The sequence below is a fragment of the Hypanus sabinus genome, chromosome 21 (genome assembly GCF_030144855.1).
Source record: "Hypanus sabinus isolate sHypSab1 chromosome 21, sHypSab1.hap1, whole genome shotgun sequence".
NCBI classification, from domain to species: Eukaryota; Metazoa; Chordata; class Chondrichthyes; order Myliobatiformes; family Dasyatidae; genus Hypanus; species Hypanus sabinus.
Genome location: NC_082726.1, coordinates 48,971,092 through 48,996,577, shown reverse-complemented (window position 1 = coordinate 48,996,577; position 25,486 = coordinate 48,971,092). Strand labels below are relative to the sequence as shown.

The following is a 25,486-nucleotide window of genomic DNA, read 5'->3' as shown; positions in this document are numbered from 1 at the left end:
TGAGACTACTCATCCATGGTTAGAATTCTGAACCAATTGAAATTAGCCAGCTTCTGTTGTTCACATATAGTTGTCTCTTTTTAGATATCTTTGTACCAAGCGAGAATGAGATATTGGTGAATCTCCATCAAAGTAGACAGGTAACACGATTCCAGTCCTCATCAGATCATATAATGTATCTTATTAATAAATTACTATTGTACATTGTCATTTTGACTATGAGGAATCAGGCTTTTCAGCCCATCTAGTTCATAATTGTGTTTCTCCTAGAAGTGAGAAAATAACTCTGGTCCAATCCCTCTTCCCATAACACTTCAGTTATTTCTTCCTTCATTAACCTTTACCATCGTAATTGACCTCTGGCATCATATTTTGACCTTTGACTGTTGTGCTTCTACTACTGGAAATATCTTTCATAACTGAAAGGCCTTTTAAAATTTCTGGTACTTGATGAAATCAGGCTAAGAGAAGAAATCTGTAATATCTTTGCCCAGTAATGGCAGCTGTAATACATCAGATGAGTGAAATGACTTGTGATTCCATCAGGTGCCTTGAATTACAAATGTACAACATTGTCATTTTAAAATTCATTAAATTTGGCAAATAAATCTTATAAGCAAAAGAAAAACAGAGGAATATGGACATTGTGTAGGCAGAAGGGATTAGATTTATTTTTTCATAAAGATAAGATTAGCTTTATTTGTCATATGTACATCGAAATGCACTTTCATCAAATCAAATCAGCAGGGATTGTGCTGGGCATCCCGTAGGTGTTGCCTCACTTCAGCTCCAACATAGCATGTCCACAACTCACTAACCCTAAACCTAAGTCTTTGGAATGTGGGAGGAAACCAGAGCACCTGGAGAAAACATACAAACTCCTTATAGACAGTAGTGGTTACTGAATCCTGATCTTACAGCTGACACGTTAAGCAATTACGTGAACCCATATGCTGCCAGCCAACATTTAATTGCTAGTTTAATCAGTCTGGCAAAACGTATGGGTTGAAGGGCTTGTTCCTGTGCTGTACTGTCCTATGTTGTAAAATAATATACTGAACACTTTCTCCCTTTTTGCCAAAGTTCACAGAGGACTGCTATGCATAAATTACACAGTACTTTCTGAACCTTGCTTTTTATTGCTATGCTTAAAAATGGAGCCATGTAACCAAATACTCTGATTCACATGGTAATATTAAATGAAGTTTTCCTTTAAAAGGTGGACATTGCGAAGAATCAATTCTATCTTGTGATAGAGCTAACAATAATCTGACTGGATTGGTACAGGTCTCCAAATGCATAGCCATAAGCAACTAGGTTAGGAGAGCTGAATCTGAAGGTAGCTTCATAACCCTGTGCAGCTCAGCCCTTAGTTTGGAGCATTCCAAAATGAGGATTCACTATGCCAGCATGGTTGAGTTGGGCTGAAGGGTTATTTCCTGTGCTGTATAGCTCTATGACAGGATGTGCATGAAATCAAAATGGATGCTTGGAATTTGGTTTGTTAGCTCAGAACTTCTCCAGATAGGATCACTGCCTGTGCTGGGGGTTGGCTACCTGCTAAACATATACTCATCTGGAGTGTGTTTAGTCGGCCATCAGCATGTGAACCTCCTCAGGAAGAGCAGCTCTGATGTGCTTAGTGAACCCTGTATAGTGTGAGGCCTCCAAATGTCAATCCCACTGACAAGTTTTGACAGCTGTTGAAGTTAAAGCCTGAGGTTGTCCAGGCTGTCAAACAGATGCTAAGCAGCCAAAGCTTTGTGGATGTCTCACTAAGGACTACTTGCATATGGGTTGAAGAGATCCCTACCTTGGTGATGTGCTGACTTGTTAGACATGCAGCTTGTGTTAGCTACTTGTGGTGAAAAGAGTCCTACAGTCAATAAGCTGTCACAAGTGTGAAATTAGTCAATGTGCACATCATGATATCGACTAGATCTTTAGTTTTTTAAACTGTCTCAGTTATTGTTTATTTGTTGTTGGGAGTGTTTGTTGTCTATCTCCAGTAACTCTATTAATGGTTAAGTAGGATCAGACCCATCCTCATGTCAGATCTGTTCCCTGATAATTGAAAAGCAATTGTGATTCTTCATTAATCATAGTAACATATTCCACACTAGAGCACTTTAAAAACTCTTTCTTTCTTGTACAAGAATACTGTGAAGGGATGATAAACAATTCTCCAGTGAATTATCAGTTTGTATGTGTCATTAGTGCAAGTCTCATGAGCAAAGTGTATAATGACTCCCATTAGAATATTCATTAATTAAAATCATTGAGATATACACTCAGTGGCCACTTAATTAGGTTTACCTGCTTGCTAATGAATCTATGGCAGCTACTCAATGCATAAAGGCATACAAGCAAATGTCAGAATGGAGCAGAAATGTTATCTAAGTGACTTTGACCGTGGAATCATTGTTGGTGCTAGATGGGGAGGTTTGAGCATCTCAGAAACTGCTGATCTTCTAGAAATTTCACGCACAAGAGTTTACAGAGAATAGTGCAAAAACAAAAATAAAATCCAGGGAGCAACAGTTCTATGGGTGAAAATATTTTGTTAATACGAGAAGTCAGAGGCAAATGGCCAGACTGGTTCAAGATGACAGAAAGGTGACAGTAACTCAATTAACCACGCATTACAACAATGGAGTGCTGAAGACCATCTCTGAATGCACAACATGTCAAACCTCGAAGTGGATGGGCTACAGCAGCAGATGACCAAGAACATACACTCAGTAGCCACTTTATTAGGAACAGAAGGTACCTAACCCTAACCCTAATAAAGTATATTTCTCTCCCTCTTGGTTTCAAATGCTTGTACTAGAGTCTAATGAGTGTCCTAAAAGCCAATTCTATAAATATATGGTTAGATAATTCAGTGATTTAAAAACCTCAGGATCAGAATCAGGTTTATTATCACTGGCATGCGATGTGAAATTTGTTAACTTTGCAGCAGCAGTTCAATGCAATACATAATCTAGCAGGGAGAGAGAGAAAAAATAAAAAATAAACAAGTAAATCAATTACGTATATTGAACAGATTATTCAAAAATGTGCAAAAACAGAAATACTGTACTGTATATTAAAAAAGTGAGATTATTATGTTGGGCAAAGTTCCATGTGACTTGTTTCTTGGGCAACTGCGTATTTGAATGTTGCTGTGACTTTTATAATGTTCCTCTAAGTTAATATTTCTGTGCCACAGCTCATCATTTCCCTGCTTGAGGATTTGCCAGGTATGTTCAGAGACACTCAGAAGAAAGGATGTGCCTTTGGACCAGCTCTACAGGCCGCGCAGAAAGTCCTGACTCATTGTGGTGGACATGTGTCTGCTTTTCTGACCCAGTTACCTAGCACAGGCTGTGGGTCCTTAAAACCCCGGGAAGATCCTGGCGATTGTACTCTGGTAGGCTGAGATTTCTCTTCCAAGTCAAAGTTGAGTTTTCTGTCACATGCACAAGTACAAGTAAATGCACTGAAAAACTGACTTACAGCAGTGTCATAGGCACTGAGCCACAGAAATGCACCATTCACAATAAAAGCATAAATTAGTATATTTTATACACCATTGTTAGAACAATTGGAGAGAAACAAACAAAGGCCATTGTAGTGCAAAGTTATCAAAATGAGGTAGTGATTAGGGTTGTGCAAGTTGGTTCGAGAGCAGAAAGATTGAAGGACCAGGTTTTTCTTAAACCTGGTGGTGTGGGACTACCTCCTGCCCACAGCTGTGATCAAATGGTATTGGCCTGGATGGTGGTGATCTTTGACAGGTGTTGCTTTCTAGAGGCAGTGCCTCATGTAGATACCAATTTCAGGGAGGGGTGTGCCTGTGATGTATTGAGCTGAGTCCACACTTTCTGCAGCTTTGTGTGTTGCTGTATGTTCCAATTGCCATACCAGCCCATTATGATCTTAGTGGGTAGTCTTATTAGTCACAGATTCCCATCTCATTGGTTACATGTATCACACCATTTGAGTGAATTAATTTGTGCTCCTTTATTTCTAACAGTCTCTTCCTTTCTCCTTCTTATCCAGTTTCTCTTTAGGTACTTCTATGCCACACACCTTGCCTACTCTTTGAAGTTCTGGGTTACAAAGTTTCTTCCAGATTCTGTTTTGTACATGATCGTAACTTTTCTACATCCATGATCTGAATATTGGACCACCATCAGTTGAAACACCCCTTTTAGTTCTACCTTATCAAAATCTTTTGAAACTTTAAAGGACTCCAGCTTATCTTTGTCCAGCCTCCCTTGAGAAAAGAACTCCAGTTTGTATAATTTCTCCTACAACTACTTTGTTCTGTTGTCATCCTTATATAATCTCTTTTTGATCCTTTTTTTCATTGCTCTTTCTCCTCTTTGTTAGTTGGACATGAGATTGTAGATACTGGAATCTAGAGTGAAAAATAAATTGCTGGAGGAACTCAGAGTCTGTGGAGGGAGAGGGATAATTGAAATTTTTTTACTGCTCTTTATTCACAATAGGACAAGAAATGGTACTTGTTTTTGTGGTCTCACTAACATCCCAGACAATTTCAAGATAAGTGCTTTGCTTTACAATTTTATCCTTCTAAGGGTGAACCCAATATTTTTGTTTTTGCTTTTTTTCTTGGTCTTGGCAATTTCTGTTGCTACTTCTGGTAATTTGTATAAGTTGAGTCGGACACTTTCAAAGAATGTACAACTCATCCTCTCAGTATTTTTTAATTTGCACTATCTGTCTTAGACCATAAGGCATGGAAGCGGAATTAGGCCATTCAACCCATTGAGTCTGTTCCACCATCCCATCATGGCTGATCCTGGATCCCACTCAACCCCATACACCTGCCTTCTCACCATAACATTTTGTACATTGGGAGTTTGACTTTATTTATGCGTAGATTTTCATAAGGTCTATTGTTTTTCTTTATTTTCCTGTAAATACTTGCAAAATGGTGACATATATGCATGTTAATAATAAATTTATTTTGATTTGAACTTTGAATCAGTGAACTTTGAATCAGTGATGTTTTCATAAGGACAATGGACTTTCTAACTTTGTTGCTTCTGGTTTGCAAATGCATCCTCTCCTAATCCTTCATTGTATGAACTTTTTTTGAAAAGACATGCATGAAGTTCTAAATTCAGAATATTTAAATGTAATAATCACTTCTTTCTACCTCCTTCTCCCTTAGGGAGTAAAGCACTTGGGGCCAGCTATCAACTTCTACAAGGTGCTTGCAATTGAGTTCTGTGGACAGCAGACTGGTGTGGACCTATTCTTGTTAAGCCAGCAGTATGTCGACCTTGCCTCTATAGGTGAGTGTTTGGACTAGTGGCAAAATCAGTTATTGCCCTGGGATACAGAATCATAAGGGGAGAAAATCAAATACACTAAATATAGCACATGAATGTTGTACAAGGTGCATACAACACGTGACCAGAAATGAAACTCTAGCCCAAAGAATTTAACAGCAAATGAAGCCATTTGATCCACCACTTTTTCAATAATAATCAAAACAGTGTTACTCCCTGTTGCCCTTCCAAGCACATTTCGTATACATAAAGTTCTCTTTTCTAAGTTTCTACTAAGCCTACATCTCTCCTTTCACATAGTAAAATCAGATATCAACATTAAGTTCGTTATAGACATAGATACAATGGCTAGATGTTCTTCTGATCTGTAAGACTATAGAAAATATAATTTACCATTTGTTTCCTTCAGATAGCAGCCCATGACTCCTACATTAGGGCACTGTATCAACATAAGCTGTTACTCTTAGAACATAGTACACAGAAAACTATAACATAGTATATGCCCTTTAGCCCATGATGTTGTGCTGATGTTTCAACCTAATCCAAAGTCAATTTAACCCTTCCTCCTCATTTTTCTGTCATCTATGTGAAGTCTAAGAGTTTTTTTTAACTGCCCCTAATGTATCTGCCTGGCATGCTGTTCCAAACATTCAACATGCTCTGTTAAAAACTTAACTCTCATATCTCTCCTCCCCCTATATTATCCTCCAATCACCTTAAAATTTTGCCCCCTTGTATTAGCCATTTCCGTCCAAGGAAAATGTCTCTGGCTATCCACTCAATCTATGTCTCTTATTATTTTGTACATCTGTATCAATTCACCTCTCATCCTCCTCCACTCTAAAGAGAGAAGTCCTAGCTCACTCAACATGTCTTCATAACTAATGCTTCTAGTCCAGGTAGCAATCTGGTAAATCATCTCTGCACCTTCTCTAAAACTTCCACATCTTTCCAATAATGAGATGACCAGAATTGAACACAATATTCCAAGTGTGGTCTAACCAGGGTGTTGTAGAGCTGCAACATTACCTTGTGGCTCTTGAACTCAATTCTCCAAGAGTTGAAACATCCCCTTTAGTACTGCTTTAACAAAATCTGCATCATTACCTTGTGGCTGAATCCCCTGACTAATGAAGGGCAACTCACAATACACCTTCTTAACTATCCTCCCCACTTGCATGGAAAACTCTGAGGATGTGGACTCCAAGATCCCTCTGATTCTCCACACTGCTAAGAATCATGTCATTAACCCTGTACTCTATCTTCAAATTTGACCTTCCAAAGTGAATCACCACACTTTTCTGGTTTGAATTCCATCTGCTTCTTCTCAGCTCACTTCTGCATCCTGTCAGTGTCCCCTTGTAACTTGCAACAGCCTTGAACACAATCCACGCAACTCCACCAACCTTTATGTCGCCTGGAAACTTACTTACCCATCCTTCCACTTACTCACCCATGTCATTTATAAAAATCACATAGAGCAGGCATCCCAGAACAGATCCCTGCAGATCATCACTGGTCACTGACTGCCGGGAAGAATACGCCCCATCTACAGCCACACACTGCCTTCTATGGACAAATCATTTCTGAATCCACACAGCCAAGTGTCCCTAGATCCCGTTCCTCCTGACTTACTGAATGAGCTGACCAGGGGAACTGTACTAAAATCCCCATTCACCACATCCAGTGCCTTACCTTCATCAATGTGCTTTGTCACATCCTCGAAGAATTGAATCAGGCTCATGAAGCATAACCGGCCCCTTGCAAAGCCATGCTGGCTCTTCCTAATCAGACTATGCTTCTCCAGATGCCTGTAAATACTGTGTCTAAGAATCTGTTCCAATAATTTGCCCACCTCTGAAGTAAGATTGAGGGTTATTCCTACTCCCTTTCTTGAAAAGGAATAACATTTGTCTCTCTTAAGAAGTCCCTATTGGGAAGTGTACCACATCAACACTGCACTCTGTGCTAAGGAGTATCAAAGTACTGGATCCTTTTCCACTAAGACAAATTTGCATTTCTATAGAAACCTTCAGATTTCGGGATGTCTGGTTTACTGCCAGTGAAGGGCACAGCTTATAATATAGGAGAGATAGCAGCCAGTTTTCAGCAAGCAGCGTTAACAGTGCAGCCTCAGAAAGGATGTAAATTTTTCCCTGGTTTAATTCGTATCTCTTGAATATCCAATCTCCTTGTTCAGAGATGAGAATGAAAATTAGTTGTAGACTGGGCTCTGAGATCTACAGTACTTGCTGGTACTGTGCATTATCGTATTGAGATTATTGACCCCCCCCCCAAGACTGAAAGTTTGGGGCTTGTATTTATAATATGTTTAATAGTTTGAGTTGGATGACAGCAATCTGTTCTTTGTATAGCAAGGACCTATGAGATTTTATTTCATAAAATCTCGCAGGCATTTTATGAAAGCATTTCAGACTCTCCAGGCTTTGGTCCTGAGGTCAACTTGGCACTTTAATTGTTCTTGAATAGGTATTAGTTTCCAACTTTGCTGCGATTCCAAGATTCCTTTCCAGGAGTTACTTAGTGTTGGTACCATGATCTGAAGCTTCTTATACTGAGGCAGTTTTTTGATTGCTTGAATTTGATTTGGTTACAGAGAAGTTTCTGTAAATACTTTTAAATTGTGATCATGGAATCAGCAAGGTGATAGCAATCTTCGGATAATCCACCTGTTTTATAAGATTATTTCCCCTAATAAACCTGCCATCCAATGCAACAGAGTGGTCTGTGTATTCCTGAGCAAGCTCCCAATCAGATCTGTAAGATACTACCAAATAATAAAATAATGTTGGTCAGCACTTATTCAGAATGTAAGTTCCGATCTTTTTGATACAAAAAAAAAGATGAATTTTTATTTAGAGATAGAGCACTATCAGGCCCTTCTGGCCTAACAAGCCATACCACACAGCAACCCACCTTTTTAACATTAACCTAATTACAGGACAATTTACAATGACCAACTAATCTACTAACTTGTACGTCTTTGGACTGTGGGATGATGAAACCCATGCGATTCACAAGGAAAATGTACGGACTCCTTACAGACTGCACTGGACTCCAAACTCGGGAACACTCTGAGCTGTAATGGTGTTGCACTAACAATGAATCAGAATCAGACTCACTCAAAGTATTTGCAAGGAAGACAAGCAAAGTAATTGCAATCCTCTGGAGACAAGGTTCCACTGAATGTTTATTCTAAAAATGCTGCCTTCTGTCAAAACATCCAATCCTATAAGACCATAAGACATTGGAGCACAATTGAGCTATTCGGCCTATCGAGTCTGCTCCACCATTCCATCATGGTTGATGTATTATCCTTCTCAATCCCTTTCTCCTTCCCATAATCTTTGACCCCCTTATTAATTAAGAACCTATTAACCTCCACTTTAAATATATCCAGTGACTTGGCCTCCACAGCCATTTGTGGCAGTGAGTACCACAGATTCCCCACCCACTGGCTAAAGAAATTCCTCCTCATCTCTGTTATGAAGGGATGTGCCTGTATCTTGAGGCTGTGCCTTCTGGTCCTAGACTCCCTTACTAAAGGAAATATCCCCTCCATGTCCACTCTAACTAGGTCTTTCAATATTTGATAAGTTTCAATGAGATGCCCCTCATTCTTCTAAACTCCAATGAGTATAGGCTCAGAGCCATCAAGCGCTCCTCATATATTAACCTTTTCATTCCCCAAATCATTCTTGTGAACAACCCCTGCATCCTCTCCAATGCCAGTGGATCCTTTCTTAGACAAGGGGCCAAAAACTGCTTACAATCCTAACAATATAGTAAAACGATGTGAAATCCACGTGTACTGCCTTCCTTGCTTTTCACTGAGCGGTTTGCAGGAATGGTTATACATTAGACATAAATAAATCAAGTTTAGAATACACATGTCTGAACAGTTTCTATTGTATTTGCTATACAGCCATACAAAATCTCAAAATCTTTTTCCATCTCACCCCATTATGAGATCCTTCTCTTCATTTCTCTGTCATTTATTTTTCTTGGTATTGCTTTCAGATACCTCCTAGTCTGACCTCCCACCCACTCCTCACTAACCCATGTGTGTTTAGCTGTGTGTATATCATTCAAACTTGTTCATTAATTGTAAAGCCCTCTACTTTTCTTCTGGAGCAAAGAGCCTGTTCAATCTTTTCTGAAGTTTAGGACAATGATGCAGGGAATGAAAGGGTTCACATGTGAGCCCCTTTTAATGGCTCTGGAATGTACTCACTAGAGTTTAGAAGAATGGTGGGGAGGATCATATTGAAATGGACTAAATACTGAAAGGCCAAGAGAGAGCGGACATGGAGAGCATATTTCAATTAGTGGGAGAGTGCAGGGTGAGAGGTCACACCCTCAAAATCAAAGGACATCCCTTTAAAACAGAGATGAAGAGGAATTTCCTCAGCTCAAGGATGGTGGATTCATTGCAACAGATGGCTGTAGGGGCAAAGTCATTGGGTATATTTAAAGTGGAGATTAGGAAGGGCATCAAAGGTCATGGGGTAAAGATAGGAGAATGAGATTGAGAAGGAAAGTAAATCAGCCATGATCACATGACAAGGCAGTCTTGATGGGCTGAATGGCATATTGCTGCATGTATGTCTTATAGTCTGATAGGAGCTATCAATTTCTTTTTGCTGCTTCCAGATCAGTATTAGACTCTTGTCAGCAGTATCACCTTTCACTTAATGATAACCGGCCTTTAAGGAGAATTGTTAACATAGACATCATTCTGACATTTAACCAGCAAGTAGACCCTGAGGATTAGTTGTAGATGACTTAAGTAGGTGGTCAAAGGAAGGTATGAAGAAAGTCCTGATGAAAGGTCTCAGCCCAAAACCTGAGCTGTTTATTCCTCTCCATAGATGTTGTCTGATTTGCTGAGTTCCACCAGCATTTTGTGTGCATTGCTCAAGATTTCTATTGTCTGAAAAATCTCTTGTGTTGAGGATTTGAAGAAAGTAGTCTTGAACTGCTTCAGAAATGATAGAGGTGGTTAACAATACCATTTGATGAGAGGATTCTGTGGACTTGAGCCATTTCTATTTGGCAAGTTGGTTGTCGCTGTGAGACAGGAAGAAGTAATTACCTGATAGTGTGTGTGGCAAGCTTGTCAGGGTCGTAAAATCACAGAGCAAAACAGCATAGAAACAAATCTCTGTAATCCACGAAATTCCTGCCAAAGGATCAACTGATCTATTCTGTAAAAATTTTGTACAGTACATTTAAATGGATAAATGTGAATGTAGCGGGTAGACTGACATGGGAGGAGAGTTAAGTTAAACGAAAGGGGTTGTACAAGTGATTGTTAAATTCTGTCCGAAGATTAAACATCCTTGCTGCACAGGTAATTTTGTTTTACAGCTTGTCTTTCCAGGTACACATGTGGCAATGTATATTATTATCCAGCATTCCATCATATCCACAGTCCTGCCATGGTAGAAAAACTTGACAAAGAATTCCAGTGCTACTTGACCCGCTCCTTTGGCTACGCGGGAACACTGAAGATTCGATGTACACAAGGTGAGTGGATGAGTGTCCCTGAGCTTACTCAAACTGAATAGATGAGTTTGATCTAGATGTTTTACAGCAGAAAACAGTCAGTATTAAAATGCAGTAACAGTCTATTGTATGGGGGCGATGAGTTCATTATTTAAGCTTCTTAATGATGTTCATTCTTTCTTCTTGGATTGCCTTCCCTTTGGGAGCATAAATAGTAGAGATACAATTTATTGATGCTAAGTAAGATTTTCTCATTGTCTTGTTAAAAGGGGGCCAATCTATTCATTGAATTCTGATTGTTGAAATGGTTCCCCTCACAAAACAATTAAAAAGACCAAACATTCCTATAGGAGTGCTGTCAGAAGAAAGTCATATCCTTCTTTGCTACCATCGAGAAAGAGATAAAGGAACTTTAGGTCCCAGACCACTAGGTTCAAGAATAGTTATCACACTTCAACCATCAGGCTCCTGAGCCAATGTGGATTACTTCACTTACTTCAGCAATGATTCCACAACCTTTGGACTCACTTTCAAGGATTCTACAATTTATTTGTTTTATATATTTGTTTATATATATATTTGTTTTTAAAAATACACACACACAATGTATGGTAGATGGTAACATATATGCACTTCGATAATAAATTTGCTTTGAACTTTGAACTTTAAACAAAACTATATGATTCTCATTATTTTGTTTTCTCCCCTTTCAAAAAATGGATTCTACCACCCTCCTTTACCCTCTATCACTTTCAACTGCTGTTGATGTCTGCCTGGTTCCTTTCTCATCTATCAAATTACATACTGAAGATCAGCTGCAGTGACGCCTCTTTGTCCATGATATTCCTCTGGTGTCCTTAAAATTCTACCTTTGAATCTCTTATTTCTCACCTACTCTGCACTACCTCTTTAGCTAGTGGTTAGAGCAATGCTTTGCAACACTTCGAGTCCCAATGTGACCATATGGGTTTTCTCTGGTTGCTTCAGTTTTCCTCCCACATTCCAAAACTGAATGGTCGGGGTGAGTGAATTGAGGGCATGCTATGTTGACACCAGAAGCATGGCAACACTTGCGGACTGTCCAGCGCAATCCGCGCTGAACTAATTTGATGCAAATGACGCATTCCACGATATGTTTTGATGTACATGTGACAAATGAAGTTAATGTTGTTAAATTAATTTTTATTGCTTGTCTGACATCCAAAACTGAATTAGCAGAAATGTCCTCCAAATAGAAGCTAGGTGTCAAAGATAACAAATGCTCCCAATCTACACGGGAACCTAAAATGACACAGACTGCTTACAACTAATATCATATTTGACTCCATAATGAGTTACATACCTTATATCCATTATTAATTCTTCTTATTTTCACCTCCATGATATTGGCCTGATTCTCTCTTCGCACCTTTTATTATCTGTAGACTCAGTTATCAGAGTACATACACGTCATCACATAAAACCCTGAGATTCTTTTTCTGCGGGCATATTTAGCAAATCTATAGAATGGTAACTGTAAACAGGATCAATGGACAACAAACTGTGCAAATGTAAATATAAATAAATAGCAATAAATAACGAGTATGAAATAACAAGGTAGAGTCTTTTGGTTGAGAGAACACCAGAAGTGTTCTTCATCTATCTTTCTTCATTCTATCCACTATATTGGAAGGACATCATTATGATCACATAGAAAACCAGGGAATAATCAGTTAGCCATATAAATTTGTCAGAAGCAGATCCAGACTGACCAACCTGATTAAACTTTTTGGCAAAGTGTGTTGAAGAGGGCAGTGCGGTGGATGTAGTTTATATATCATATAAATATAATTGCAAAGAAAGCACGTCAGCAGCTCTCCTTCCTCAGGAGTCTGAGGAGATTCAGCATGTCATCAAAAACCCTTTGCAAACTTCTATAGATGTGTGGTGGAAAGTGTGCTGAATGGCTGCATTACGACCTGGTGTGGGAACACCAATGCCTTCAAGTGGAAAATCCCACTAAAGGTAGTAGATTCTGCCCAGTACATCCCTGGTAAAACATTCCCAACCATTGAGCACATCGGCTTGAAATGTTGCCGTAGAAAAGCAGCATCCATCATCAAAGATCCTCGCTGTCCAGGCCATGCTCTTTTCTTGCTGCTGCCATCACAAAGAAGGTACAGGAACCTCAAGACTTGCACCACCAGGTTCAAAAACAGTTACTACCCCTCAACCATCAGGCTCTTGAACTAAAGGGGCTAACTACACTCATTCTACTTCTGGTGTTCTCTCAACTGAAGGACCCTATCTTGTTATTTCATACTTGTTATTTATTGCTATTTATTTATATTTACGGTACATTTGCACAGTTTGTTGTCCATTGAACCTGTTTACAGTTACCATTCTATAGATTTGCTAAGTATGCCCACAGAAAAAGAATCTCAGGGTTTTATGTGATGACATATATGTACTCTGATAATAAATTTTACTTTGAACTTTGAACTTCAGTAAGGTCTTTGACAAGATCCCATGTGGGAGATCAATCTAACAGTGCATAGTCTGAGGGGCACTGGACAAGGTATGATGGTGGAAGTTTTTTTCATGATTGTGAGTTGTGGTGTTCCACAGGGATAGACGCAGAAACCCTTTCTATTTGTATTGTATATGAATTATTTTGATGCAGATGCTGAGTTTGCAGATGGCACATTGGTGAAGTTGTTGAAAGGTTATATTGATAGTGAAATGGGCTGAGAAAGGCAGATGGAGTTTAATCAGTTTGATTCAAAAGTTGATTCAGTTTGGGAATACTAATGAAGCTAAGGCATGCACCATGAATGCTATGGGCATTGGGAATGTTGAGAAACAGAGGGAGTATACATCTAAGGGTTGTTGAACGTGGCCAGGGAGATAGATAATGTGATTAAGAAAGCACAAGGGATACCAGCCTTCACTAGTTATGGCATTGAATTTAAGAGAAGAGGGAGGGTTATGCTCCAACTTTATAAAATAGATCAAATCTCCCTCTAGAGAACTAGATAAATTCCTGGAGAGGGTGCAGAGGAGATTAGCCAGGATGTTGTCTGGGATAGGACAGTTCAGCTCTGAACATAGACTGGATCTGTTGACCCTGGTTTAGAGGAGGTTGAAAATGGGCGTGGTTTGGGTATAGAAAATGAAAAGGGGTAGAGAATACATTGCAGGATCCTTTCCTGCTTATCAGAAGAAGATAGAACTAGAAAATATAGCTTTAGGGTAACAGGTTAAGAGATTTAGAAGAGATCTGAAGGGACATTTTTCACCACGAGACTGGTAAGTACTTGCCCGAGAGAGCAGTGGAAGCAGAGTTGCTAACAGCATTGAAGAAGTGTTTAGATGAACACTGAAATGACCTCAACATAAAAGGCTATGGGCCAAGTGCTGGAAGATGGGATTAATGTGGATTGATGTCCACTGGTCAGTGTGGATGTGGTGAGTTAGTTTCTATGCTGTATTTTTCTATGACTATCATCCAAAAATATGCTACTCCTGTCTCCCCTCTTTTCAAGTCCCATTCCCTACAACCCCTGAGTTAGCTGAACTATATTAATTCTAAGTTAGACAATACTACAGTTTTACGTGTAAGAGGTTTTCATCTTTCTTTACGTTACTGTGTGTGTTAATCAAAATGGCTTCTTTGTCTTGTTAAAAGTGAAAATGCTTCTTTGTTATGATAACTGGTGAGAGAGTGTTTTCTCTCGAAGCTTGTTTGGGTTATTTTTACTGATAACGAGAATTGTATTTATTTGTTAACCAATTGGAATAGAGGTTATTCTTCTTGTGGGTCTGTTAAGCTAGAGTTGCTTTGGAGCTTTTGAAAGGAGTTACCGCAAGGGGGTGAGAGAGAGAGAGGACATGATGCTGTAAGCTGGGCGACAGAATGGACCCTGAGCAGGGGTCTGAGACCAGGGTTTTCAGCGAGGAGAGGAGACGAAGACAGACGTGCCGGGGGTGCTTTGTTGATCACTTCGGGTGGTCCTGAGCTACGAGTCAAGGAGGTCTGAGGGGATCGAATGGTGGGCAGAAGACTTCGTTAATTGAGCTCCAATGGTTGTGCACGAAGTGGTTTGGACTTTGATAAGTTTGGCGCCTTTTACTTTTCCTTTTATATTGTATCTCTATTAAGTACATAGTTCCAATAGGATCTATAAAGTGTAATCATTTAATTGCATATGGTGTACTGTCTGTTACTGGGCTTGGTGGGGACATCACACAGCATCAATCAGCTGATTACCCAGTTTGGCAGGGCCAAAGACTGCTTCCCCTACAGAAGCGAGCTGAGCCAGCCTGATGCTTACCAGAGGGTTACATACAATACACAAACGTCTCCTTCATACCTTTTCTTACCCTCACCACACCCCCCTAAGAAATCAACCAAGGTCTTCCAAGGTCCCTGTAAACCAATTCCGATTTTGGTTATTTCTACTGTCAGCTTTGCCTTCAATGCCAAGGATTTAAAATTCTGGAATTTTCTTGCTAAACTTCTCTTTGTCTCTACCTTTCCTTCCTCTTTTAACCTGCTCCTGAAGTCAAATTCAATGACTAAGTCTTTGGAGAACTGTTCTGATACCTCCAAGGTGACGTGGCAAATCTGAGACACCCTCTAAGACACTTTGGAATGGTTTGATGTATTAAAACTGCTCTATGATACTTGTCGTTGTAGAGATAATTGTCATTTCACATCTCTCTCTTTAGGTCTCATTGTGGACACTCTCTATGGAAACTCTTTCCTGCAGTCAATGCAGAAGGTGTACCTGCCCTGTGTCCATCCTCAGGCAGAGTTTGCCTTTCAAATGATGATAGATGGTGCTACAGCTGAGAGTTCTCACGTGATCTTCCAGTCCTCTCTTCTCTACACTTCCTGCCAAGGTAAAATGGAATTTTCTTAGTGCTTCCCAAACTTTGTCCAAATCCCTTCAAACCAGTGAGTTGGGAATTCAGCATTGCTCAAGGGAGCTTTTTGGCCTTTGCTTATGTGAATATGATTGTAACCCTTTCTGAGCCATTCACAATTTAAATCTGTATTTCAGAGCTGCTCAAAGACCGTATATAATAAGAGAGATGCTTTTCCGTGTATTAAAGGGATATAACTATTAATAATATGGTGCCAATGTCAAGCTCCCCAGGTTCACATAGGGCAGTAAAATGAACAAGATACCGGAAACATTAAACTTTCTCTGGAGCTAAAGTCAATATACATTTGTTCATGAGATGTGCATGCTGTTGGCAGTCATGGGATTTATCCTTGTTGAAGGCAGTAGCTAAGAAGCAATTGCTGGGTCTGGAATAATTAATAAGCCAAAATGGGCAAGGACGGAGATCAGAGAACCTGATTCGTGTGTCCGTGTGCCTCATGATCTCAGACCTCTGAAATACTACCTCCCTGAGTTTATCAACCTCTACAGAATTTTTTCTCACTCTATCCTCTTCTATTTTTCCATGCTTCCAATCACTGTTGCTGAGCTTGCGTATCACTAAATGGAATTCCCACCCCAGACCCACCATTCTATCATCTCCCCACCAATCACATTCTGTTACACCTCTTTTTTTTCTTTTCTCCTTTGGAATTCCATTCTGCTCCTTTAAAATCTAATTGTCAACCTATTGTTAACCTTTGAATTACAAAATTATAAAATGCAGGAGGCCCCTAATCCCATCATACTTTTGACAAAGTGTCTATTTACTATCCCTCTGCCCCTTCTCCATTATTCCTACAGATATTTCCCCATTTCTCATCTTCCTTCTGGGATAAGACCTGATGAAGGGTTTTGACCTGAAACATTGATTGTTTGTTTCCTTCCATGGATGCTGCCCGACCCACTGAGTTCCTCCCTACTTTTCAATTATCTTTCAAACGTCAGTATTGAAATTGGCTGTACACCACATTCCACATAATGACAGTTCACTGCTTTAAAAAAATCTCATTGTGTTTCTGCTCTTCTTGTTTGTAAATACATTCCAGAAGTTGTGTCCTTTGGTTACCCATCCTTTGACACTGAAAGCAGTTTCTCCTTATTTACTTTATCAAATCTAATCTTACAATGTTTGTAATTTGGAACATGCTTATTAAATCTCACCTTAACCTTCACTGTTCTTGGTAGAGCAACCCCTAGTTCCCCATATTCCAACATCGCTCAACCACGAGCTTCTTTCATAGTTTCTTGGTCCAGGTTGGGTGGAACGACAATTTTCAATCTGTCTTTGAACTTCCTTGTTTTGTAGGTGAAAGGCGTGTTCGAATCTACACCTACTGCCTCCCAGTGGTTAGCTCCTTAAAGGAGATTTATGCAGGAGCCAATGTAGGCGTCATTGTGGGCTTTCTTTCCAAGATGGGTAAGACAACAAATTAAATGTGCTTAATTATGGGTACGGGAGAATGAGGGGAGATCTTAGCAGAGATGTATAAAATTATGAGGGTCATTGATAGGGTAAATATGCACCATCATTTGGCCAGGGTTGGGGAATCAAACTAATGAGCATATGTTTAAGGTGAGAAGGGAGAGATTCCATAGGAACGCAAGGGGCAACTTTTTCACCCAGAAGATAGGAATGAAGTGGTTGAGGCACATACCTTAGCAATATTTGAAAGGCACTTGGACAGGTACATGGATAGGAAGGGGTTAGAGCAGGGGTCAGCAACCTTTACCACTGAAAGAGCCACTTGGACCCGTTTCCCACAGAAAAGAAAACACTGGGAGCCGCAAAACCCGTTTGACATTTAAAATGAAATACCACTGCATACAACGTTTTTTTTGCCTTTATGCTATGTATAAACAAACTATAATGTGTTGCATTTATGAAATTGATGAACTCCTGCAGAGAAAACGAAATTACATTTCTGCATGCAACAAAAACATTTTGAACTCTGAAAAAAAGACGTTGGGTTGAAGGTTACTTTTAAGTAAAATACTCAATGTCTATTTGAGTCCTTCTTGTATTTATGAAAAACGCCGAACTTAAATTTGCCGCCAGCAGCAAACCAAAAATAACATCAGCCAGCTGTCAACCTGAAAAATAAAAGGACTATTTCACTGAACAATGAAAAAATATGAAATACGTAAAATAATAGGCAATTAAAATATTTATCATACTTGGTCAGGCTGACTCACACCTGACAATGCAGTCGTATTCAGTAGGGATGGATCGATGCTTAGGGGAGTGACCGGGAAGGATAATGTGTTTTTTTCCTCTCTGAACTCACAGAAGCATTTCCCAAATGATGTTTGCATTGCGATGATTGCAGAATGTAAATACTCCGAATTTATCATGTCGTGACCTTGTTTGAACTCTCTCAAATTGGGGAAGTGAGACAATGTGCCTTTCTGTAAATCTCTGGCGAACACTGTCAACTTGCGCTCGAATGCCAAAACATCCTCCAACATGTGTAGGGCTGTACGTCCTTTCCTCTGAAGAGCTGTGTTCAGCGTGTACAGGTGCGCTGTCATGTCTACCATGAAGTGTAGCTTTTCCAGCCACTCTGGCTGTTCCAGCTCAGGAAAGGTGAGCCCTTTGCTGCCCAGGAAAGTTTTCACTTCTTCCAGACACGCGACAAAGCATTTCAGCACCTCCCCTCTGGACAGCCAGCGATAAAAACACGTTGTAGCAGTGTGCTACACGCAGTCAGTAAACTGCAGTCAAAGATAGCTTTATTCGAACTAAACAGCCTTGCTTTTAAGCCTCCCTCAACCCGCCCCCCCCCCCCATGGGCGCGGATGCTGCAAAAGTCACGTACTCACAAACCCCCGTGGGCTATCTCCCTTAGCCTGAATGCTGGCTAATTGTGAGCCAGTTCCAATGTGCCAGGAAATGGGTCGCCACAACGTCTTATTTAGATTGTACAAGACCACCATAATCTTCAAATTTAGAATTACATTTCAAAAACTAACAAACTAACATAAAATACATTTTAATTAAATACTGACCAATTATTTCCCAAAGCCACAGGGAGCCACAGCACAGAGGTAAAAGAGCCGCGGGTTGCCGACCCCCCGGGTTAGAGGGATATGGGCCAAACACGGGCAAATTGGACTAGCTTTGATGGGAATCCTGGTCAGCCCAGAACATCAATCAGCTTTATTATGACAAGAAATCTGCAGTTGTTCAGCAGCCTTCTAGTGCAAAGACGTGAAAATCCGTACATCACAAAAATAAAGTAAGAAAGGAATAATGATGTAGCATCCATGAGATGTTCAGAAATCTGATGGCAGAGGGGAAAATATCGTTCCTAAATTGTTGTGTGTGGGTCTTCAGGCTCTTGTACCTCCTCCCTGATGGTAGGAACATAAAGAGGGCTTATCCCAAGTGCTGAGGGTCCTGAGTGATGGATACTGCCTTCTTCAGGCACTGCCTCTTGAAGATGTTTTAGATGGTGGGGAGGGTTGTGTTCGTGATAGAACTGGTTAATTCTATAAGCCTCTGCAGCATCTTGCAGTTCTGTACACTTGAACCTCCATATCTTGCTGTCTTTTGTGACATTCCAAATTTCCTCAAGCTCCAAACGAAATACAGCCATTGGTGTGCCTTTGTCATGGTTGCATTACTGTGTTGGACTTGGGATAGATTCTTTGAAATGTTGATACTCAGGAATTCGAAGCTGCTCACCCTTTCCACCACAGACCCCTCAATGAGGATGGGTGGTGTTCTCCCTTCTTCCCCTTGCTGAGAAGAGGATCAATACCTTGACCTTGGCGATGATGAGTGCAAGGTTGTTGTTGCAACACCACTCAACCAGCTGATTTATCTCACTCCTATATGCCCCCCCCCCATCACAACATCACTCATGGTCCATGTATTTAAGTTCCAGTCATTGAACATTACCATGGAAAGCACAGCTGTTAAAGTTGGAGTGTTTAAAACATGGGCTGAACATGCTACTGGAATTGAAGTGCAAAGATCCCTGAGAGGGGAATTATTGAGATAGCTCAGTGTAGGTAAATAAAACCTCAAGGATATTATTATGAGCTTTATTTATTTCTTTATTTGGAGATACAGCACAGTAACAGGCCATTCTGGCCCAATGAGCTTGCATTGCCCAATTATACCCATGTGACCAAATAACCCATCCATCTTTGGAATGGGGTAGAAACCAGGGCAGCTAGAAGAAACCCACAGGGTCACAGGGAAAACATATAAACTCCTCACAGACAGAAGCAGAATTAAACTGGGTTGCTGGTGCTCTAATTGTGTTACATTAATCACTACCTTACCATGCTGCCCCTAAATCTGAGATGTAAAGAGATATTTTAGTATTAAACCTTTTATTATAGCAGCAGAAAACCATAAAAGCTGTGCACGTCAATGAGATTACAGGGAGTCTGAGGGCTAGAAGAAATTGTTTTGCACTTTGTCATCTTTACAACATCTTTCTCCATGTTTTCCTGCAGCCGTGGATCGTTCTGTAAGGTTCTCCCTCTCTCATACTCGAGACGAGTTGATCAAAGTTCTCACTGATGTTCTGGTTGCCTATCGTACCTCACTGTGCAGTCAACAACAGAACACACTGCCTATCCCACACACACTGCTGCAGCTTCCGCTGTACGTCCTGGCCCTACTCAAGCAGGTGAGAGGACATCATTTTTAAAAAAGTTAAAGTAAATTTATTATCAAAGTATGTATATGTTACCCTTTACTACCTTGACATTCATTTTCTTACAGGCATTCACAGTAGAATAGAGAAATACAGTAGAATCAATGGAAAACTGCACGCAAAGGCAGAAAGCATCCAATGTGCAAAAGTAGATAAACTGTGCAAATAAAAACAAACAGCAAATTAATAGATATATTGATAGATAGATAGATAAATAAATAAATAGATGAATGAATAGACAAATAAGTAAAACTAAGAATGTAATCAGCAGTTAAATTGGATGATGGTTTGCCACGGTTGTTTGAAGTCAAAAGGCGGGGGTGGAATGGTTAATTAATATGTCCCATGAAGCCTGCTTCCACAATTCATATTATGTCCTCTAGTCTATAATAAAGGAATAAATAGGTATTTCCATTCTGTGGCTTGTGAAATTTTGAACAAAACTCCAAAAAATTAATATAGAGATTCTGAAACCAAATCTATCCTTAGATTTAAATCAGATTTATTTTAGATTTTGATTTGGTTAGACATGTTAAACAAGCTGCCCAGGGAGATGATTGAGGCAGCTATTGGCTGTAAATCAATACACAAACTGGATAATTTAAACCAACTAGAAAACAGAGTGAGATTTAGTTTCAATGTTGGCGTTGGTAAGATAACTGTTTTTAATGCAGCAGAATTGCTTTTCAAATCTCAAACATAAGAAATTTGCAGATGCTGGAAATCTTGAGCAATACACAAAAAATGCTGATGAAACTCTGTAAGTCAGGCAACTTCTGTGGAGGGGAGTAAAAAGTCGATGTTTTGGGCTGAGACCCTTCATCAAGACTTGACGAAGGGTCTCGATCCAAAGCGAAGACTGTTTACTCCTCTCCATTGATGCTGCCTCATTTGCTGAGTTCCTCCATCATTTCATGCAAGTTGCATTTCAAATTGTGCACTTGATCTAAGAGTATCCGTAGATCTCTGACTCCGTTCCTGTAATATATTTGTACTGAATTTAATTTCTATTACAGTACAAAATCTCTGAGAAATTTAGAAAGTAACTTAATGACATTTGGTGATTGTTTTGATTGTAGAAAAAAATGATAATTTTAGTTTGTCTTGAGTTTGGATGGGAGAAGTTAATTTTAAGGAAATTTTGTATGTGTCCTTGGATTGGTTCCTAAATTGAAATCATGACACCTCACATTGCTAGAAAAGGAGACAGTGGAAAGAGGGTTTCCTCTTCAACAGGGTGGAGACTATTTCGTATAGAGAATTCAACATCACATAACCAGATTTCCAAGTGTCCATGTAAAAATATGTATCCCAGCTATTCTCCTAGAAATCGTTCAATATGTAATAATTTGTTGTCCAGCCTGCTTTCCACACAAGTCATGCTATGAGCCTGGATGAGCGGGTCTTCAGGATGTTGCAGCTGATGGAGCAGCCGTTGAGTTTTGTGTTGCGAATGATTTACCCAGATCTGTACCGGATTGATGATTACCTCAACAGGCAGACTGAAGACAACGTGAGTACTGTGGCTTTATTGTAAATGTTTTCTTGCTAAATTCAGTCTATGCTTAATCAAAGAGAGAGAGAAAAAGGCAGCGGTAGTGATATTAGCAAACAGGATGTTATGCTATTTTTATTTTCTTTCTGCCAGCAGATGGAAATGGACACCAAAACGATAAAGAGGCCAGCTCTGATGCCACTCTCTGCAGAGAGTCTTACACTGGAAGGAGCCTTCCTAATTGACTGTGGTCATGTAAGTGTAAATGCTAAATGGAAAGAGTAAAGAAAGGGAACCTGTGTATTTACCACCTTTAAATGCCCCAGGAGGATTTTGTGCCATGGCCAACTTTAAACTCCAATGAGAAGGCAAAATGTGTAACGCTATTACAACATCAGTAACCTGTGCTTAATTCCACTAGCAACTACAAGGAGTTTGTTTGGTCTCTCCATGTTGCCATGGGTTTCCTCCTGGTGCTCTGGTTTTCTTCCATAGAACCATAGGACATTACAGTACAGAAACAGGCCTTTTGGCCCTTCTTGACTGTGCCAAACCATTTTACTACCTAGTCCCACTGACCTGCACCCAGCCCATATCCCTCCATACACCTCTCATCCATGTACCTAAGTTTTTCTTAAATGTTAAAAGTGAGCCCACATTTACCACTTCATCTGGCAACTCATTCCACACTCCCACCACTCTCTGTGTGAAGAAGCCCCCCCCCAATGTTCCCTTTAAACTTTTCCCCCTTCACCCTTAACCCATGTCCTCTGTTTTTTTCCTCCCCTAGACTCAGTGGAAAAAGCCTGCTTGCATTCACTCTATCTATACCCATCATAATTTTATTTACCTCTATCAAGTCTCCCCTCATTCTTCTACGCTCCAGGGAATAAAGTCCTAACCTATTCAACCTCTCTCTGTAACTCAGTTTCTCAAGTCCCAGCAACATCCTTGTAAACCTTCTCTGCATTCTTTCAACCTTATTAATATCCTTCCTGTAATTCAGTGACCAAAACTGCACACAATACTCCAAATTTGGCCTCACCAATGCCTTATACAACCTCACCATAACATTCCAAATCTTATACTCAATACTCAATTTATAGAGGCTCTCTTTACGACCCTATCTACCTGTGACGCCACTTTTAGGGAATTTTGTATCTGTATTCCCAGATCCCTCTGTTCTACTGCACTCCTCAGTGCCCTACCATTTACCTTGTATGTTCTACCTTGGTTTTTCCTTCCAAAGTGCAGTACCTCACACTTATCTGTATTAAACTCCATCTGCCATTTTTCAGCACACTTTTCCAGCTGGTCCAGATCCCTCTGCAAGCTTTGAAAACCTTCCTCACTGTCCACTACACCTCCAATCTTTGTATCATCAGCAAATTTACTGATCCACGTTCCACATTCCAAAAATGCATTAATTACTAGGTTAATTGGTCACATGGGTGAAATTGGGACGCTCAGGCTCATTGGGTTAGAAGGGCCTGTTACTGTGCAGTATCCCTAAATAAAATACAACTTCAAGCATGAAACACACGAAAAGAAACCAACTTGCCTAATTGCCTGTTAGAAGAGTGAAGGTGTCCTAAGAGTGAATATCAATCCTGAAATCAGTTTGAAGTGGCGATGATAAAATGCTTTCACACCCCGACAATGAACTTAAGATATATCACAGGTTTGAAGTATTTTTTTCTTCTTCTTAAGCCCTGCTGGGGCAGAGACTACTGACAGCATTTCACCAGAGTCCTCTGTCCTGGGCCAGTCTTTCAAATTGTCCCTAGGTGTAGCTCATCTTTGAAGATTCTTCCTCTCCCACTGATGAGGCCTTTGGAGCTTCTGTTGGTGTTTCTGTAGCTCTGGATTTTTATGGGATACAGTTGATGAAAGGGCATCAAGCCCAAAACATGAATTTTCTACTCTCCTTCATAGGTGCTAACTGAGTTGCTAAGTTCCTCCAACATTTCCTAATGGAGGGGTTCAGCCCAAAACATCGACTTTTTACTCCCCTCCTTAGAAGCTGCATGACTTCTCCTCCTCCTTTTGCAGCTGGGCTTGGGACTGTCCATGGCAGAGTTTTTGGAAATATAAACCTCCCCTTTCCTGCTGGTAGTGGGCACATAGACTTCTCTCATTGGATTCCACCCCGCCCCGCCTCCTGGTCTCGGAGTATCTGGGGAGTAAGTGAGGGGTGGGTGACTGAGGGCAAAATCCATTATACTACAAGTACTGAATGCCTCCACCCTCCAAAGCTCTTGCTCAGTGTCAAAGGAACAGTGTAATTGAAAATATGATTAGTGTGCAACAACACTAATGCCATGAATAAAAATGCCTACATAAAATGTTGGATACAGTCCAGTTCATCACAGGAAAAGCCCTCTCTACTAGTGAGCACATCTTCAAGGAGCACTGACACAAGAAAGCAACATCCATCATCAAGGACCCCCAACATCCAGGTAATACTCTTTTCTCACTGCTGGCATCAGATGAGGTACAAGAGCCTTAGGTCACACTTCACTAGGTTAAGGGATTGTTATTATCCATCAAACATTAGGCTCCTGAACCAGTATCGATAACTTCACCCTCCTCAGCACTGAGCTGATTCCACAACCTATGGACTCACTTTCAAATCTCTACAACTCATGCTGTCAGTTTTATTCTTTTGTTTATTTTTTTATTTGCTGTTTGTCTTTCTTTGCACATTGGTTGCTTGCCAGTCTCTGTTTGATGGATGCTGCTTCCTTGTGGCAGCGCACCTTGTAGATGTGCTCAATAGTGGTGAGTGCTTTTTCTGTGACGGACTTGGCAGTACCCACCACTTTTCGTAGGCTTTTCCGTTCTTGAGCTTTGATGCTTCTATACCAGCGTGGATCTGAGAGTAGATTCATGGCTTAATGTTGCCTCTGGAAGACTATGAGACCCTTCATCGGTTTCACCCTGGATTATCTGCTCTGGGCTTCATAATCAGAACTTGAACAACATCCTTCTGACACAGAGGCGGGAATGCTGTTGAGAAAGCTGTAGCTGATACTGTAGTGAAAAGGATCCAAAATGTAATGATCCTGTGGATTTCCCCGGTATCTGGTCCTTCCATTTCCTGTCCACTCACACCACCCAGTGTTGAAAGAGTGAAGCTTCAGAGTTTCAAAAGGATGAAGCTTCAGGTTTCTAAAGAGTTCGGACAATGTCTGAGTTGGATGGACAGCCATGCTGGATGGTCATATAACATGTGATTGAAAGTGATGGTGCTTTGGGACCTTGCAGTGATTAGGTGACCAGGACTTTGCTGTGTTCCTCAGGTTCTGTACATCTGGGTCGCCAGACACTGCAACACTGCTTTTCTCAGCGACGTACTGGGTGTGACCAGTTATATCTCACTGCCTGGAACTCTGGTAAGTCCTGCGTCTTTGTTTCCACTCCCTTCACTTCAGAGTAGGTAATTAAGGAACCATATAGGATCAAACTTGGCTCAAGTTTCCTAATGCAGAAGGATGTAGAAATATTTGAGAAGGTGCATAAGTGTGATAGGAGAAACTTAAAGCTCAAACTTCC

General features: G+C 40.3%; 1 protein-coding gene across 9 annotated transcripts in view; it reads left to right on the top strand.

The window, feature by feature from the left end:
* LOC132379017 (protein transport protein Sec24A-like) overlaps positions 1-25,486 on the top strand; it is a 91,805-nt gene that overhangs the window by 50,997 nt on the left and 15,322 nt on the right. For 8 of the 9 annotated variants that reach the window (XM_059946462.1, XM_059946461.1, XM_059946464.1 and 5 more), the window contains 10 exons: positions 85-140; positions 3,212-3,412; positions 5,186-5,309; positions 10,698-10,856; positions 15,546-15,719; positions 17,073-17,183; positions 20,234-20,409; positions 21,797-21,949; positions 22,085-22,186; positions 25,234-25,326. In XM_059946462.1, the coding sequence (XP_059802445.1) occupies positions 85-140; positions 3,212-3,412; positions 5,186-5,309; positions 10,698-10,856; positions 15,546-15,719; positions 17,073-17,183; positions 20,234-20,409; positions 21,797-21,949; positions 22,085-22,186; positions 25,234-25,326 (1,349 nt within the window). The remainder of the gene's footprint in view (positions 1-84; positions 141-3,211; positions 3,413-5,185; positions 5,310-10,697; positions 10,857-15,545; positions 15,720-17,072; positions 17,184-20,233; positions 20,410-21,796; positions 21,950-22,084; positions 22,187-25,233; positions 25,327-25,486) is intronic. The other variant, XM_059946463.1, reaches the window with a different exon arrangement.